General features: G+C 35.5%; 1 protein-coding gene across 6 annotated transcripts in view; it reads right to left on the bottom strand.

The window, feature by feature from the left end:
- Arms (Ankyrin repeat-rich membrane spanning) overlaps nucleotides 1-18,916 on the bottom strand; it is a 39,345-nt gene that overhangs the window by 15,632 nt on the left and 4,797 nt on the right. Inside the window, exons 1-8 of one of the 6 annotated variants that reach the window (XM_076113563.1) lie at nucleotides 17,619-17,760; nucleotides 13,222-13,359; nucleotides 11,598-11,795; nucleotides 5,803-5,912; nucleotides 4,802-5,022; nucleotides 3,561-3,718; nucleotides 2,696-2,899; nucleotides 663-806 (exon numbers count right to left, since the gene is read on the bottom strand). In XM_076113563.1, the coding sequence (XP_075969678.1) occupies nucleotides 663-806; nucleotides 2,696-2,899; nucleotides 3,561-3,718; nucleotides 4,802-5,022; nucleotides 5,803-5,912; nucleotides 11,598-11,795; nucleotides 13,222-13,359; nucleotides 17,619-17,657 (1,212 nt within the window). In that variant the 5' untranslated portion in view covers nucleotides 17,658-17,760. Of the gene's footprint in view, nucleotides 1-662; nucleotides 807-2,695; nucleotides 2,900-3,560; nucleotides 3,719-4,801; nucleotides 5,023-5,802; nucleotides 5,913-11,597; nucleotides 11,796-13,221; nucleotides 13,360-14,067; nucleotides 14,199-15,108; nucleotides 15,805-16,347; nucleotides 16,510-17,618; nucleotides 17,761-18,916 lie in introns of those variants that run through there. The other 5 variants (XM_076113562.1, XM_076113558.1, XM_076113559.1 and 2 more) reach the window with 5 other exon arrangements.

Genomic DNA, 18,916 nt, shown 5'->3' with positions numbered 1-18,916 from the left:
AGAAACGGGGTTTTTTCAAAACACCGCGCGTGTTTCGTACGTCACATTATTGCGTAAAATTAATATCAAGATGGTAACAAACTAGTTTTGTATAAGTAGTACTTTTTTTATTTGTCTTTGATAAAATCAAAATGTTTAAGGTCTTTAATTCATATGACGAAGGATTGAAGTAATTTTGACTTTGATAGATCAAACATTAACACTAAGATTTTATGTTACTACTTGTTCAAAGCTGAATGAACAAAACATAACAAGGCCGTTAACTCAAGAAAAACAGTTGAGAATTTTAGGTCTATTGAATATTTTTTACATCGTAATCTTTGTAAAAAATATTTTAAAATCGAACTTCAATAGAAAGACTTTCGCACTAATAATACAATAGTGCTGTAACTCAAAGTACAACTTTAATCAGAATCAGCGAATAACTTGTTTATAACTCCCTATTACCCCTATTATTAGTACAAGTACAATAAAACTAAATGCTCTTTGTGTTTTAAAAATGAAATAGAAGAGATTTTTTTGTAACTAATAAATAAAAAAATATGGTATGGTTAAAGTGTTATGTCTAGTTGAAGTTGTGTCGATGTATTTTGAGTGACCACACTATTGTATTATTATTTCATCTTCCGTATTAAGTAGAGATAAAGTAATAAGTATCTTACCTTAGATCGAGCTCTCATAGCAATATGTAGCGCCGTATCACCTCTGTTATCTGCTACATTTACTCTAGCCTTCCTCTCCAACATCAGTTGCACCATTTCAGCATTGCGGGACCGTACTGCACGCATTAGCGGCGTATCACCAGTCTGAGATAAAAAAAACATCAATATTATTAAACTAGCTGACCCGCGCAACTTCGCTTGCGTCACATAAGAGAATCATAATTTTCCCCGTTTTTGTAACATTTTTCACTGCTACTCTGCTCCTATTGGTCGTAGCGTAATGATATATAGCCTATAACCTTCCTCGATACATGGACTATCTAAAATTGAAAGAATTTTTCAAATCGGACCAGTAGTTCCTGAGATTAGCGCGTTCAAACAAACAAACAAACAAACAAACAAACAAACAAACTCTTCAGCTTTATAATCAATTTTTTTTTTTTTTTTTAATAACCCATATGTGTCCCACTGCAGGGCAAGGGTCTCCTCCCAAACGAGGGGGAGGGGTTAGGCCTTGAGTCCACCACGCTGGCCAAGTGCGGGTTGGGGACTTTGCATGCCCTCAATAAATGTATTAAACAAATTTTTAGGCATGCAAGGTTTCCTCACGATGTTTTCCTTCACCGTTAGAGCAAGTGATAATTATTTCTAATACACACATAACTTCGAAAAGTCATTGGTGTGTTGCCTCGGTTCGAACCTGCGACCACTTGCGTGGGAGGTGCCAACTTAAACCACTCGGCTATCACTATATTATAATCAATATTATATATTATATATTATATATTATATATTATATATTATATATTATATATTATATATTATATATTATATATTATATATTATATATTATATATTATATTATTAAATAAAAAAGTTGATGAATACATATTAATAGTCGCTTTTTTGCATGTTTCCGAAATCAATGAGGATAATAAACTTAATTAATGGAACTAAATTGCAGGTCTCCTTTTTAATACGTACTTATGTTTAGTAATGTTTATGAATGAAAACATAAAAAATGCTGAGGTTTGTTTATTCCATGTGAAACTAACGTCACCTTGTATTCGAGCCTACTAGTAAAGGTAGAATACTAGATTTTCATCAAACGCACTGTCTAAAATAGTACATACTTATATCGTCTGTTCCCCTCGCGAACGGTTATAAACTAACTATAAACTATCCCTTAACAAACTTATAAACTTTCCCTTTTAGTAAGAAACGTTGCGTTTTAACCTTTAGCCTCAAAAGTTATCCTCAAATTTATGGTATTAAATATATTGTGACTTGGAACCGCATGTGCCTCACCCAGTGCGTATTGAATGATACGCGATAAACGTTGGGGATTTTCATTTTATTGATATTTTCCTACGCATTCTCATGTTACATTATAAAAGACTAAACATAAATGTTTTCCTGCACTTTTTGCTGATTTCATTAGCAGATATCATGAACTTGCAATTAAGTTTATACTTCTAGGTATGTGAGGCACAATGAGTTGTTAAGTGATATCATGTACTTGATGACCAAACTAACGATAATTCCAAAATTCCCTTAAATTTCCCTTGACGTCAAATTTTACCAAACAAATATAAAGATAAATAAGCCTTAAATGCTGATCCAATTACCACAACTCGGTCAAATAATTTCAGAAATACGAGGTAAATGAGTTTCATGAAATCATACCGTAAGACCTAAGTAAGCATACTTGGGAAAACCAGGGTATTTTATGTTACTTTAGATTTATACACAAAACACTAGTAAATGATCCCGTTCAACCTTGAATGTCTGATTTGTGATATTATACAAATTAATTACAACCGTTACAGTTAGTTAAAATACTCAAATGTAGACGAATCTGAAACTATACAAATAAGGAACAAATAAATCTTAAAACTCAAATCTTGCCCCGAAAGTTAAAAACATCACAAATAAATTTAGTTCAGTCGTTCAAAAGTTAGACGTTTACATACATTTCGGTGATTCACTTTCTTTTACATAGATACATATTTAAATAGTAAAAAGCTACTCACAATAGTACTATGTTCTAAATCAGGGTTGGAAGCGAGCAACAGTTTCAGTATGGCCACATGTCCTTTCTCGACAGCTGTGTACACTGGGGTCTTCTTCTCCTTGCCAGGGAGGTCCACGTCCACGTGTTTCTTCAGTAGAGCTTCTACGATATTCTTGTGACCGCCTTTCACTGCGTGGATGAGCGGAGTGTCCTTTGACTGGTCCTAAGATTGTTAGAAAACATAAATATTTTGGTACTGTTTAGGTCGATTGCAGCGTTAGTGCTTTTATATGCATTTTGCGTTTTCATCGCTGACGGTTTTTTTGAAGAGTATATGAATATAAATTGTAAGCAAGCTATCGTTTAAGATAATAATATAGATAGTATTCGGTCAATGGAATAGTGTTTTCTGTCGAAAATCCTATTAGTATCTCAAGTGACACGCGATAATTTGTATTGATATACTCTTCACAATACAATTAACTTTGACGGCAGAATTGTAAAAGGTATTTTGGTCTGTGATTTTGTGGTACAATGTGAAAGTTTATATACGGTTTAAGGTATTTAGTTTTAACTAGTTCTATTTGGTTAGTGCAGTGCGTCATTATTAGGCCATTGCAGCCCTAACGGCCTACAGATACACATAATGCAACTTACTGTTGTTGCCACATACTGGTTAGGCAGAAAGAATAAGACAGAATTAAATGTAAAGAAAGAAAATTAAGTACAAATTAATATTCATTAAATAGGAACACAAGAATGACAAAATAGAAGGTAATGTTTGCCGCTTATAACATTCATCCTTGTAAAAAAGTAAGTTAAAAAAATGAGGTAATTTTTTCTTCAATTTTAAAGTTATTGTGCTACATGTGAATGAAATTTACCTGAACGTTAATATAAGCGCCGGAGTTAATAAGTGCCAAAGCGATATCGTAGTATCCCTCTTTACATGCGATGGCGAGCGCCGTGTAGCCGTCCTTGTCGAGCGCGTTCACGTTCGGCTTGTGTTCCAACAGCATTTGCACTATCTCGAAGTGATTACCTGAAGATTAACAAGTATATTAAGTTTCCCCAAACTTACAATTTTATGTTATTTGGACTTCAGTATTGACAGATATCTTTTTTCCTTAAAACGAAAGAATAACCCATAGTCCTAAGGCTTACTACACACGTATTCGGGTCGGCACCTTCGGTTCGGCAATATTTATCCAACAATAAAATCGACACGACTCATTTGCTCGGATCGTACTAATCGGGTTCATCTACATATTATGTATATTCGGTTTTTCCGCGACTAAGCGGATTAATGCCGAACCGAATATGTGTGTAGCAAGCCTGATATAACAAACATCGTCTTCGTTTCTTCCTATTTCACCAATTACTATGAACTTAAAGTGTTTGAAGGTAAAGGTGTAACCATGTAATGCACGTATTTTTTTTTATTAAGGAAGCTTTTTTTATCATATACGGTAATGATTCGAAATTACACATAGGTCATTATAATAAGGAAAAAATCACGTGTCTATTATAAAAAAGAAGCACGACCAATTTTGTTTACCGAATTATCATGATAATCATGGCTAACACGATTAGTTGGGTATATGGGTATCTAAATTATTGCAATTGGTTCCGATCTACTGACTAGTGGCTAACACCGAAGCTAATGAATTAGGTTTCACAGTGAATTATTAGGCGTACAGAATATAATTCTGATAAAGTGTGTTTCATATTCTTGTATGGAGTCGAGATGCCGCGATTTAGTACGAAAGAGATTTTGGTGACGTTTGGCTCTTCCTCACTGCCTCAGTGATAGGAAAATAAGGTTGACTGACGTTACATGCGCCTTTTTATTAACCTGAGTGGACGTGACATTTAGTCATGGTATCATTTAGCAAAACAGAGGCGCTCATAGCCAGATACGCTCAAGGTCGGTAAACAATCTGTAGGTTAAGCGACCCTTACCGCGGTCATTCCATAGATGGGTGACCGCATAGTGATAAGTCGGTCCCGGCTGTTGTCAATTAAGATAACAGTCGTTAAGCCACGACAAAGGCCTTCGTGCGGCTTGAACAACAGAAGAAGAAGGTTCAGCAAAACAGTTGTATTGAGTAGAGGCATGTATTACCGTGCGTGGCCTGCAGCAGCGGCGTCCAGCAGTACATGCCGGCGGTGTTGGGGTCGGCGCCGGCGCGCAGCAGCGCGGCGCAGGCGGGCACGTCGCCGGCGCGCGCCGCCCACGTCAGCGCCGACGTGGCGTACTTGTCGCACGAGTTGGCGCGCGCGCCCGCCGCCAGCAGCCGCTGCACCACCCCGCTGTGCTTGCGACCCGCCGCCCATACTAGCGAACTGAAATATTCGCACACATTCTCATTTCTTTTTCAGATTCTATTCTATTCCATTGTACGGTTAGTGGTTAACCTAATATCCAAATCGTTCAATCCACTCGAAGGACCTTTGACATGGCTTAAATCACAATACAAAAGAATTACACAAATAAATTATCTTCCTGATTGGTTTTACTCCAATACTAAAGACCTCCATAAATTCTCTAAATCATAGGTTCTATATATTAACAGTGTTCTGTAAAAATTGTATCTACCTAAAACACTTAAAATGCCTATTTTTTCGTTGAGTTATTAGAATTACATTTGTAAAGAACATTTTGAATCGTTGACCTTAATAAGGATTCCAATAACAAGGAGGTATCTCAGTCATATTGTTAAGAAAAATATGCAATAACTTTGTGTGAATTAGACATGGAACTGACCGCAAACAGATACTCGTATGATTATTATGTTAAACGTAACAGTTGTTCGGTATTACTGCGCTATACATGACAATAATATGTCATTGTAATGTTCTGTACTTAAACCAGAAAATCTAAATATGTCAATCTGTCCTTTGCAGTGTCACGGATTGTCTTCCGCGGTTCAACTACCAAAAATAGTTTTCGACAATGAACAGTCGGATTGTGGAGATTTATTTTTGGATATATAACATTTTATCTTTAAGATAATAATTCAATATTACTTTGAAATTCCAGATTTTTTGTCAGGAAAACATTAATAACATTTAGTTTTAGGATATACTCCTTTCTGGTTTCTAGAAAAGTAAAATAAGACTAACTTGATGTTGTAGTTGCCATGTGCGTGTACATCCGCTCCTTTCTCTAGAAGTAACGCGACGACGTCCTCGTGGCCCTTGTACGAAGCCCACAGCAACGGTGACCAACCACCCTGTATAATGAAAAAATAAATTAATTTATTCATCATTAACTATTTAAGTTCCTCCATATCAACAAAGAAATCATTGCATCTCGAGTTTTGTTTTAAATATTTACTAATAAATAAGGGATTTTTAACATAATAATGTTAATTATATCGTAAATACAATGTATGCGTAAAGGGTTAAATATTTCCTGCTAACCTACGCGTGAGCCAGTAAATAACACTTCAAAGTCATGTAGGTAGAGTTGATTGAAAGAGCACTGAACTAAGTTCTACAAAACACACATTTCTTTTCAATATTTAACCCTTACTTAACCGCTTCAACACAAACATAATTTTTTATAATTGGAAAAATGAAGTCGAAACAATATTTCGATGACCCTATAAAGTTGTCAAGCTACAATTTCCAAAATTTAAATGCTGATTCCTTTTCAAAATTGCAACAAATAACGTAATAAAACGTATATAACTTTCATTTAATAAACACCCTTATCTCTTGATCTTAAGGTCTAACTTGTATAGATTAAATCGTAATGAGTTTTGGACTTATACACATTTAACTTTAGTAATTTGGTTCCACTTTATGAAGAGATATATGCATGGAATTGAGCATTTTGGGATTTTATTATACCATCTCATATATCAATAAACTTTTTGGGACAAGGAGCTCAAGTAAATTTTAAGAGCATGACTTCATCGAAATTTCGAAAATAATGTCAGCAGATGGCTTTTTCGAAAAACTTCGATTTCTATCAGCTCTTTGTGTTACTATGAGAGCAACTTCAACCGTAAAATAGGAATCCAGAATTTCATAAATTCAGAGTGATAGTGTCTTCAGTATCGCACTTAAAACTTTGAATACAGATTATGCATTAGTTATGTACCTAATATGTAAACTGAAGTTAAGTTCAGAGGTATCGATAAATTTAAGATTTCTATAGGACATTTCTAAATGACAACACTTTTTTAATTACATAACATTTTCACTACGGTATAATATAATTAACTACATATTTGCGGTAATAAGATTGCACCACAAATAAACAAGAAATTAATTATTCGTAGTGGAATGTTATCGTTACAAATAGATCGTCAACGATCATAACTACAATTTTATATATAATATAGACACCAGTGGCGAAGGGTGAGTTTTGTTAAAAGGCAAGCCGGAGCTAAAACTGCTTAAGCTAAGGTTAAGCAACTCTTAGTGCGGTCATTCCATAGGTGGGTGACCGACGCGATGGCGGCTTGAACAAATTTGACACTAGGTCGACCACTAACCATACGTAAACAGAATAAATCGTTGCATTGCGATCCGATCTACCGAATTACTTTCATAATAGGTAAGAACTAAGTACCTATGAACGAAATTATTGATGAGGAATCGGAGAAATAATAAAAACACTACAGCTAGGTACCGATAAGCCATTGATAAAGGCGAACGGCAGGTTTATATGAAGAATTCGTACAGCTTATAAAATGTCATGTTTAGGTTTACTTTTTGTTTTAATTGGTAGCTAATATGATAGACAAGCTTATTTTAAAATTCTTATTGTTAAATTAATATACTGTCCTAACGATTGGAGCCTTTCAAATTAAGCAAATGTTACATTAAATAATTATAATCAGGTAAAATATACTTAAACTAAGAATAACAGTACAATTCACGAACGTAAGTTGACGTAATGAACTCAAAAAAAACAAAAGTAGCCGCCATTTTTGCTTTTTCTTCCTTTTCTTTTTCGGCAGCTTCACGTGATGTTGCCTGGTTGCCAACACGGCCCTCCTGCATCGTGCATGTCCTCAGGCACGTCCATATATTCAAATTACTCAATGAATCAAAACATCTGAAACGAGTATGCAAATATTGTATTATTGTTCAATTAAAAATCTATACTTTGGGTCCACTATTCCGACCAATAGTTTTCATATAAAGTTCCTTTAGACTTAGGCAACTTTACAATATCTAATGATCGCTGGTCCGCCCAACTTAAAAATTGTCTTTAGACTTAGACATTCCCTTCTTACCAAGTATTCACTCCTTTAGTCCGAAGTAGTGCCTGCTCCAGTTTACTCCTTTAAATCTTAGGCAGTAACTGCTTCAGCACACTACCCCTACTCTGGATAATGAACACAGTTGGTACCTCTGGCGGAACAGCACACACACAGACACACACAAATATTAAGTATTGCAATGCATTGAAATTAAATTTCTGATCAATAATTTACAAATAATTTGTATTTATGTATATTTCTACCTTGCCAACACATTCTCGACTTACTGCTAACATTATTTTTGTTAAATAGACCAAATATTAATGTTGATCCATGGCTTGATATCTTCCGCAGCGGCCACTCCTCTATATCTTTTATTTGATATCTCGCTTCCTCTCATATCTTCTATTTGATTGATACCTATTATTTCCTAAGCATTTCGTTATTTGAAATGGACCCCTTGAGCTTCTTGAGCCCTTGACTTATAAAACGGTCGGACCATTTAAAAGTCGACGCTAGGAATCAACTACATTAAGCCATGAAACCATATTGTCCTTCAAAGGATCAAATTCGGGTATCCTATTATGAAGGGTAATCAGATTTGTACTCACAGTTCTAGGGTGTAAGTTTACACTTTACCCTTTTCCGAGATCGCGACGACCTTGATGGCGTTTTCAAATCACTCGTACTCGTGCTTGAGCTGCTACTAAGTTACTCGACGTGAATCTACCGCGTTTTACTTTGCGCTTATGTTTAGGTACCTACTTCGCTTACCCATTGTAGGCTGGGAAAATACTATATGTCACTTCTGATGTTAAATTAATATACTGTCCTAACGATTGGAGCCTTTCAAATTAAGCACATGTTACATTAAATAATTATAATCAGGTAAAATATACACTAAGAATAACAGTACAATTCACGAACGTAAGTTGACGTAATGAACTCAAAAAAAACAAAAGTAGCCGCCATTTTTGCTTTTTCTTCCTTTTCTTTTTCGGCAGCTTCACGTGATGTTGCCTGGTTGCCAACATTATATTTTTAAAAGTTGGGAGGTAAAAGTTATGTCCATTTTTAGAAGCCCCGATAGTTCGCTAAATTGCTCAGATGCTGTCAAAACCACAATTCAAAACAATTAACAACAGCAAATTGGCGGATGCGTAGACGTCAGACGAAAAGTGACGTCTCATGAGATTTTCTTTTTCTTTAGTTGTCAACAAATATAAGCCATAGACCAAAAATTATTATTAAAATAAACAAATACTTTCTAATTAATCCGGACTTCTAAAAATAATACTCCCAAATAAAAATAAGTGACTTAGTCCCCTTAATAAGTGGTACAAATTCTGTTACGAAACAACACAAATTTTAAGCTGTACGAAATCTGCCGATCTCCTTTATAAAGTTATATCGTAGAGAATAACTTATGGGAATGTTTAAAATACTTATCATGTCCTTTGCATTCTGTATTATTTATTTTGGTAGATAGGTACATGTTGGCACTAGGAGCATTTTGAAAACAATGTCTACACTCTACAACATTAATTTACTGATTAATAACTAATTTAACAATATTTATTGCTTCTACTTCTACCTACTTGTTGTCCATGATCGCAATACACAAACAACAACAATGAAAGTAATACTTACAAATACACGTTAGATACCTACGACCAGTACATTCACACAAACACCACGATTTTACACTAAATAATAACATTCATTGATAATTTAACACAATTTAACTCATCCAAATATAATAAACATAATAATCCAAAATAACCTAAAATAGGCGCGCAAAATGAAAACAAAACTAAATCTAAAATCATAAATGTCATCACAAAAATTGCATTCATTGTCTCCCTCTCATTAAATATCATTGCATCTCACTCACACATTCGCTAGTTGCCGCGCCGCTCGCGCCGCTGCGCCTGTTGTACCTACTAGTCGCCCAATAAGCCGATGAATTCCGGGTTACCTCGCCGGTAAAACGCGCCATAGAAAAGTACGTCCGCGTGACGTCATCGACATCTTTTTCCCTTTACGCGATTCCTGCGCGCGCCGTCGAGTTGTTTGACGGCAATTTTCGGTAATGCAATGCAATGCTTTTGCTTTGACAAATAGAACAGGCGTTTATTCATTTATTTATTTTAAATTAGTCGTATTGAAAATATTGATGAATGTCGTAATAAATATAGAATTAAATTTAAATAAACGATCTTTTTTTGAGAATAATACCCATTTATGTGATGCATTTTTAGGAGTGTTCCAAAGGTAAAGCCGGTAGGAATCGGGTTATATGGAGCCTTCGCCACTGATAGACACATATTTCCAATATTACTGTCTCCGTAGTAGCTGTCAACAGTGGAAGACAGAAACACAAACATTTACTAATTGCGTGAATCGTGACCTAATTCCATGTCTGTCCTTTACCTAAATACATTCACCAAAATATCTATAATAAACCATTTATATTGTCACCCCACAAATCTTTAAAGGAATAACAATCAACTTGTCAAAAGAGTTTAAAAAATACGGTTACGTTCGCGGCTCCCGCAAACACAGAAAATTAAGATTACAGATAATTCAAACAATGTCTTGTGAACTGATACTAATTGATCACATTAAGCATTATTGTTTCAGCAACTACTGTAAATTGTTATAAGAAATGGTAAACGCATTTTTTGGTTTTCATCAATAATCGTGTAAATGTTTTGGAATTAAGAGTAAAGAAAAAACGTGCCTTCAAATTGTTTATGAAAGATTGGTTCTGGCTGAACGAACACATTATATTTTAGCCAGATTTTAGAATGTGCTTGGATGTCAGTGACATCTTGGCAGAGATCCACGTCAAGTATAAATATACTAATTTTGAGTACACAGTCCAGAATACATTTTGGTCATTGCTCTATTATAAATATTTAGGTTACATATTGTGCATGTGCAACAATGCGTTCTAAAAAAAGTTAAAATTATAAATACATCTCTCACCACATGACTTAAAATCATTTTCTACATCACATAAATCATAAGACGTGTAAAAATACTTTTCATACAAAAATGATTTTCATTCCAGACGGTAATTAACGATTATCAAAATTCAGATCGATGACGCAAATCAAGACACCAGACAAAAAGACATTTTAATAATAAATTGCACTAGGCTTTGTGTCTACATTAAATGAATCATTTTGAACATGTGCCATGACGTTTAAAAAGCTGTCACAACGCAGACGCTATTAAACTAAGTAAACATTTGTTCAACGTGGATGCCGCAAATAGTTCGTTATCGAAATTAACTAAGCTTTTATCTGACAATATTTCATTTTAATTATGGCATCCTCTGATCTTTCATAATATATTGTTCTGAGAGTTTCTTTAATCTTTAATTCGAACTTTCATTAACCGGCAATGTAATAGAAGGCAGGACGCACTCTCCATTCTTTAAACGTAACAGTAACTGATCAAATATATTGTATTTTCTTGAGCTAATGATAAAATAAAATTATTTTCGGCATCATATCGTAACAAACATTACAAGATAGTACAGTACCCGTAATAAACTTTAAATATGATACCTATTCATTATGTTGTTCCAGTTGATTTTATCATTCTACGCACAAACTAAGAAAGATAAGGATTCTTAGTAGACTAAAGGTGGAATATTAGATGTTATTGAGTTATTGAAGATATACTTACGCAGTCCCTAGAGTCTACTTTTGCACCAGCATCTAGTAAATCTTTGGCAATGGAGAGGTGGCCGCCTCGTGCCGCGAATGCCAGCGGGGTCCATCCGTCGGCATCCGCGGCGTTAGCGTCGGCGCCGGACGCCAGGAGAAGCCGAGCCGCCGCCGCACGACCGGTCTCTGACGCCAACATGAGTGCTGTCGTGCCATTCTAATTGCAAAAAAAACATAAGTATTAAAACATGATTCATGTTACTTCCATACAACGCGTGTGGTACTGGCCCTAAGTTCGTACGGGACACGTAGTATGACCAATGGGGTTCCAGTAACGACTCTTTAATTATCGTCTTCAATTAACAAGAGATGTCTTAAAATTTACGCAAAAAGATAACCTGCGATGTCTCTGGAAATTTGAATATACGTAACTGGAAAAATTGTGAGGAAAGCCGTACGGTTGGCAGACGTATGCATGAGTGTGAAGTCTAAAATTATCAGGTCTTCCTACCGGGTTGTTTACAATGTTCAGTGATTGTTACAAGTATGCATAGAAATAGTCATAACATCACGTGATTAATTGTGAATAGATCACCCCTTTTAATAATCGGGTGATGTTGCGTAACAATCGGGGGATTGAAGTCAAACAGGTGGAGAACACTTCCTCTTTGTTTATTTCTATGATTAGCCGGTGTTTGTTTACATGTCCTGAGAAACGATTAAATATGTACGATAAAGATACGCAATCAAGGTGAATATCAATCTGATTTAAGTGTTAACAATATTTTCTTGTGTGTAATAAACTAGTGAGTCTATACCTACTTCCAAGAACGTATTATATCTTTTAAAAATATTTTCCAAAGGCCACTGGGTGAATCATAGTCCCGGCACTTTAATTTAGTGATAAGATAGGTAGACCAGTAGTGCTCCTTACTAATGGTTATTAAAAAAACAAACAATTCCAAACATAGAAATTTCTTATAAGTTTAGATCATTTCGGAATATTCCTTAGGCGTAAACTAGTCGATAGTGAATATGACAGTAAAATTATAAAAGAAACGATAAAAAAAAAGTAATTGTTAAACTATCCGAGTAACCTAAACTTGTACAAAGTTCGCCAAAACCTTCAAAAGTATATTAATTTTGTTAGTATTAAAAACAAAAGATCATTTAAGTTTTAGGAATTATAATACAATTTTCCTTATTCTGTGGTCAATAGTATATTCAAAATATACTTTATGGGAGATTAATCTTAATTGCGTCGGTATGCAGGCATAAACATCGCCTACGCTTATAAACGATTTAGAAGATATGGACAAATTGGAGAAATTAATAAAATTTCACTCGTTAGTCACTACTAATTTTGGATAGGACGAATATTAAAATAGAAGATCTTGGAAAAAGAAAATTTAATACATGGTCCAAAATTGGAGGGACTTCACCATTCGTCTTGATCAAATTCAATTCATGATTTAAAAAAGTAAGGTAACCAAGAATCGTACAGCTAAAACTATTCATTTCACTTTTTCTCGCTGTTATTTCTTTTAACTAGCGTCTACATACAAAACGAGGCCATCGCTCAAAGGAACACTCAAACAAACCTTCATACATCAACAAAAAAATCAGAATTTCGACTAGCCTACCTCATCTTTGTCATCGATGTTGACATTCTTGTTGGAGGCTAGATACTGCTGCAGTTCTCCAGGGCTGTCGGTGCTCACCAGCTGCGAGAGCGTCCTGAAGCACGCCAGCGACACCATCGACTCGCTGCGGTGCAGGCTCTGTGTAACAACACAACACCATAAGTAACACACGTCTGATAAATGAGTTTAATGTCAAAGGTTCCATTAAGATCCTAATAGATGCGTCATATTTCTCTGTCGGATTTATTCCGGATATTTTAGAATTCCGCTTAATGTAACCCGAACCTTTTAGTTGTCAGTTTATATTTTTATATCACTCACGATACTGACGATATTTCAAAGTCGTTCCTATTATAATAAAATGAAATAAAAATGAACTCTCCTGACAAGCTCATTAATTTCGAGAGCTAAAGGACCCAGAACTGATTATAAATAACTTATATTGTGGAAAAAGCACGTAGAAGACGTATAATTAGAAACCAACAGTTAGAAGTACGAGTATGTTCTGCCACAGGAAAACACTTGTCGATAATAACTGGACGGAACCCACTGTAGTTAATTAAGACTCGCTCCTATGAGATCTTTTTCACCGGCAGAAAGAAAGTGACAGGAGGAACCGGTTGCATCTTGGGGCCATATCTACTAGACACTTATATTAATCGAACATCATTTGGATAGGCAGCATTTGCACAGATCAAGTAGTAACACAGAACACAACAATTCAAAGACAAGTAGGTCAAAACAAGTTATATTGTTGTCATGTCAGGCAGACTTCAAACCAATAATGTTTTCCCAAACGGACCATAAAAAACTGCGCAATCTTAATAGCAAGCAAAAACCATCTACCTCACTTCGCTCACGTTGCAAACTAAAGCGTAACATTTATGTTGTTAATGAGCACTGAATGTTTTGATAATAAATATTCAGGAAATTGATAATCTTAGAAATTATAACACTAGAAAAACAACGTTCAGCGTAAAATACACAATAAGGAGTAAACGTTTGCTCGACACAGTTCGCGACTTATAATGAACACAATTTATAGATATAGTGATAACGGGGTGATATCACAAGGTAGCCCAATATAATAAATAAACCTTGTGCTTACATAGTTTATTGTTTTTGATTAAAGTGTGCAATTCTACTAAGTCATAACATACAAGATGTAAACGGTTACATTGAAAGCGTAGATAACTTCCCGTAGTAAGTCAGTACAGAAGATCAGATAGTAAGCGGATTAAAGTTTAAACCAATTGTAAACATTATTATCACATTTACCACGTTATTTTATATGTTAGGGTTTTCAATAATATTACACCAGTTTTTAAGTATGCAGCTAAGGGACAATGAAAATTTATTAATATCAACGCGTTATGATTAACGGTAAAACTTTACTCAATAAATAAATATGTTAAGTTAGCATGAATATGAAAATAATGGATTTATTTAAATGATACTTAGTTTTTTGATTAATTTGAAATCGTTAAAACGAAATATTTATATTTATATGAAAATAGTACTTTAGTAACTTTGTCTCCACACCACAAAAATATAAAATATTCCAAACTTCTGTTGTAACGCTAATTAGTAAAAATGTTGAACAACAATAGTAACATTTTATACGTTTACATTTTCAATTTTATGCAAAGTTATGTACGGTGCCACAGATGGTTATGCACAAACAAGCACTGCTATAGAATGTCAATTAATGCAGACATTCATTTTCACACATTATTTTAGCAGGTATTTGCATGCAATTTGGCAAAATTAAGAGAGCGCACTAAACAGTCACACAGTTGCATATGATGATGCATTAAATCAATCCAATTCAAGTAGTTTAGTAACGAAATTGATCACAACATATGTACTCGTTATCACAGGCCAGACCGTGTTAGAATGTCTTCGTAGTGCGAAACCGTGGAATGCAAAACCGTGGCTGAAGCGACGCTGTTCTCCAGGCGGTGCGGTGACGGTGAACCGCGGCACGTTGAGGTGCACTCCCGCGGTGTGTGGCCCTTCATGCTCGTGGTTGCCGACCTGCAAGTGCAGGAAAGAAGGCCTCCGACGCTTGTGTTGCTGCGCTGAAGGTGGCGCCAGCATGGACCCCGCAATGCTGTTGCTCTTCGCGCGTTGCGGTGGTATCACCTCTTCAGCCGAAATGGTTTCCGATCTGTCCGATCCTGAAGCATCTTTCTCAGTGTCCGTAGATGAGGGTGATTCCAGCACCATCTCCAAGGGTGGCGTGGCGGGTGGCCTCGCCACATTTTTCGGTTTGTGTATGTTAGCAATGAGACTTCGTATATGAACGTACTCATTATCACCGCTAGTTGTAGGGTCTGGAAGCTGCGGGTGGAGGGACATGTCGCCGCGTCCCTCTGCATAATAAGACGCGCGAACCGCACGGCTCCTGTGAGAGATTTGTGAATGTGGTGATCGAGCCGCGCTACGAGCATCGTGACACGTCTCGTATTGGGCGGTTACTATTTAGAGCGCGCCGCGGCGTGAAGTTGGGCGGGCGGAGGGCGGCTATGAATGAAAGCGTCTGTCAGTGTGGCCATCACAACTGTTACGCTAGATATAATATCTAGGTTTTTTTAAGAAACTGATCGGTTAAAGTGCTTAACAATTAAATCATTGCGCCATATAAAATGTAATCGACACTTCGGTTAACATTCATTAAATTGATTGCGCTTACAAATATACAATAATTATGTAAAAAAAATATATTCAGTTTAATTAATTTGATCATGAAACAAGTAAAACCAGAGGGAAAAAATCTACTTTAGGTTATTGATTAACAATGATAATGATAGGCAACTAGGTAAACTAGGATTGCTTATACTTACTACCCTTTAAACATAATAATAAGTTAAGTTAAACTTTGATGAAGTTAAACTTCAAAGTTTAATATTAAGAAATATTTAACACTCGAACACAAATACTTTACTAATCGAAATCGTAACTTTACGCATCTGGGCACAAATAACAAACATTTTTTTCGTCTTAATTTAATTTGAACGTTCCTGCTATATTTTCTATTGGGGCAATAATTATGGCGGATTTATGACAATAATGAATATTTTTTGGGATGTACTGAGGCCGATACGACCGATAACCGATACATACAAGTGAGTAAGTGCTGTAGGAGCGCAACGAGATGCGCTTGAAGATCGCGGATGCGGAGCGGTGCGCGGCTCGCTCTGGGGGCAGCATGGTTGCGCGACGTCTAACCGGACTATGTCGCCTCGAGTTCGACTCTCCGAGAGCCGGCTACCAGCGCACTCGATGCTCTCCCCGCCGCCGACAAATTCCCATTATGTGTATGCCGTACGGTGTACCATTCTTCATGTAAACTCAAGTCATAAGCATAAGCTGCGAAGCCGCCGCGTTGTTTTTGTTTCGCTATCTAAATATAACCGTAAGAGTTGATGACTGGTGCACTTAAACCGGTAGGTACCGGTACATGCACCACATTTTACTTTTTACGAGAAATGTTAATGAAATTGAAAATAGATTAGTATTTGTTTCAATTGATGACCGCCATAACATTGAACAATATTTCACTTCAGAGAAACAATAATAGGTAATTTTATTGATAAAATTTTCTGAGATTAAATTTAAAATAATAAATAAGTTATTACATAAGTAAGGTATTTATTGCATAGCTACATTATTTGGTATTTTTATCATATTGTACATTTGCTGTTAATGTACGTAATTTACACAAAAAATACTCAATAACAACCAAATTTTAGCCACCATATTTCAAATATAATGGTTGAAAAAGAGTAATTTTCCTCACTGTCACTGTAGATCGTTAAATTACTTATATCCTAAGTGCTTATATATTGTAGTCTGTTCTCGCTTGCGTAAAATTTTAGCGTAATTGTGCACCATTTTATTTTATGTTGAAAATTAGGATAAATTATCACCGTTACAACAAGTACAAAATAATCGATGTTTTGACCAATCTTAAATAACATTTATTTCTGCGACGTGGAACTTAATAAATATTCAGTATTGCAAACACTAACAATATAACATATAATAATTAAAAGGCTATTATGTAATAAGGAGGAAGAAAAACACACCTGGACACGTCATAATAATAAAATTGAACTCAACCTACGTGTACATATCGGATCTTATTACAGATTTATCATAACCGGTCTGCGGGATCTACTCGGACGTGCATTACGTATAATAAACAAGAATAGTGTACCGAGGTTAAGATCCGCGGCCTAAGTAGAGTAAAAAGATTAACGGGGTTACAGGATTCCAGCCAAGCGCCATCACTGCGCCAGCGCCGTACAAGCGGAACCGCGACTCGCTTTTTATCTCACACCAGTCATACACAAGATAAATGATCAAATAACACGAACAAAAACATTCAATACCTGTCCGTAAGCTCGAATGAAAGATGCAGCGCGAAACATCTCCGAATACGAACATTAAATTAATTACTCGAGATATTAATGTTAACAATTTTAATAGCTGTTCAGAACTTAATCGCGATAATATACGTGTTATCGTCGTAGTTCATAGCACAAAACAATCTGCAAGGTCTCTAGCCGGTGGGCATACTTATACACCATAATGTTTAGCGAAAGCATGAGTTAATATTGGATCACTGGCGTTTATTCTCTAAACAAGAGATTAATCTGATAACAGGAAGAATACAAATGTTACAGCATAATTTGTACATGGCCATAAATATAGCACGATAACGTGAATTAGTGCATTCGGTAGCTTTAACTTTACAAAGACGTTGCCGAGTGCCCGCGAATTTATGTTACAAGAAGAAGTAATAACTAGCGATCATGTTCATTTAAAAACATAATTATACATTAAGCAAGGCAATTGCAACGTAAGGAAGTTGAATGCAAATATTAAATATTCTCATCTGTAAAAAACATGAAACGTAACAGTGCACCTGTGTAGATACATTTATTTATATTATGTCGTTTACCACAATGTGCATACTGCATAGCCGGTAGTCAAAAGCCAAATTTACTAGAAAACTGTCACCTAGGTACCTATTTTCCATATTTATTAAAAACAAATCAATTTCTAGGTATACTATAACGTCGTGTAACATTGAAAAGTAAAAAGTCAATGCTTTATGAGTATGTTATGCATATTTTAACAAGGATTGTAGAAATTAAAAATACCTATGAATAATATGTTACCTAACAAACGTACTTCGATTTAGAATATAACAATAAACTACAATAGCTGTCCAATTGGGACGGACTGTACCCGCTTAGTTAAGCGCACTCTATGACTGGAAACTGCGTGTACTTTAATGAGGAAATGACTTGTCCATTAATTGATAGAAAAGAACGGATCGATATTTAGTATCGAGTTTTCATCAATCTGTCAGTGCAGCATCTGTCAATGGGGAACGTGGTTCCGATGCCAACGACGCGACGATATATCCGAGTGCGTGAACAAAAGGTTAACTGAAAACTAATTGTCATCACTATTTCTATGATATAAGTATATTTATTGATCTTGCAAGACTAAATATAATTAGGTTGAAGGTCTTTTTGAAACATAGAACGATACTCTTGTTACTCATTAATTTTAGGAGACCACAAGATTCGGGTCTACATATTGTTGACCCGTGTTTTGATCAAAGACATACAGATTCTAATTAAGCTCACAATCTATGTTCTACCTACATTATTCAGTT

This window comes from Anticarsia gemmatalis, chromosome 4 (genome assembly GCF_050436995.1).
Source record: "Anticarsia gemmatalis isolate Benzon Research Colony breed Stoneville strain chromosome 4, ilAntGemm2 primary, whole genome shotgun sequence".
NCBI classification, from domain to species: Eukaryota; Metazoa; Arthropoda; class Insecta; order Lepidoptera; family Erebidae; genus Anticarsia; species Anticarsia gemmatalis.
Note: the sequence above shows the minus strand (reverse complement) of the source record. Positions and strands in the feature narration are given on the sequence as shown.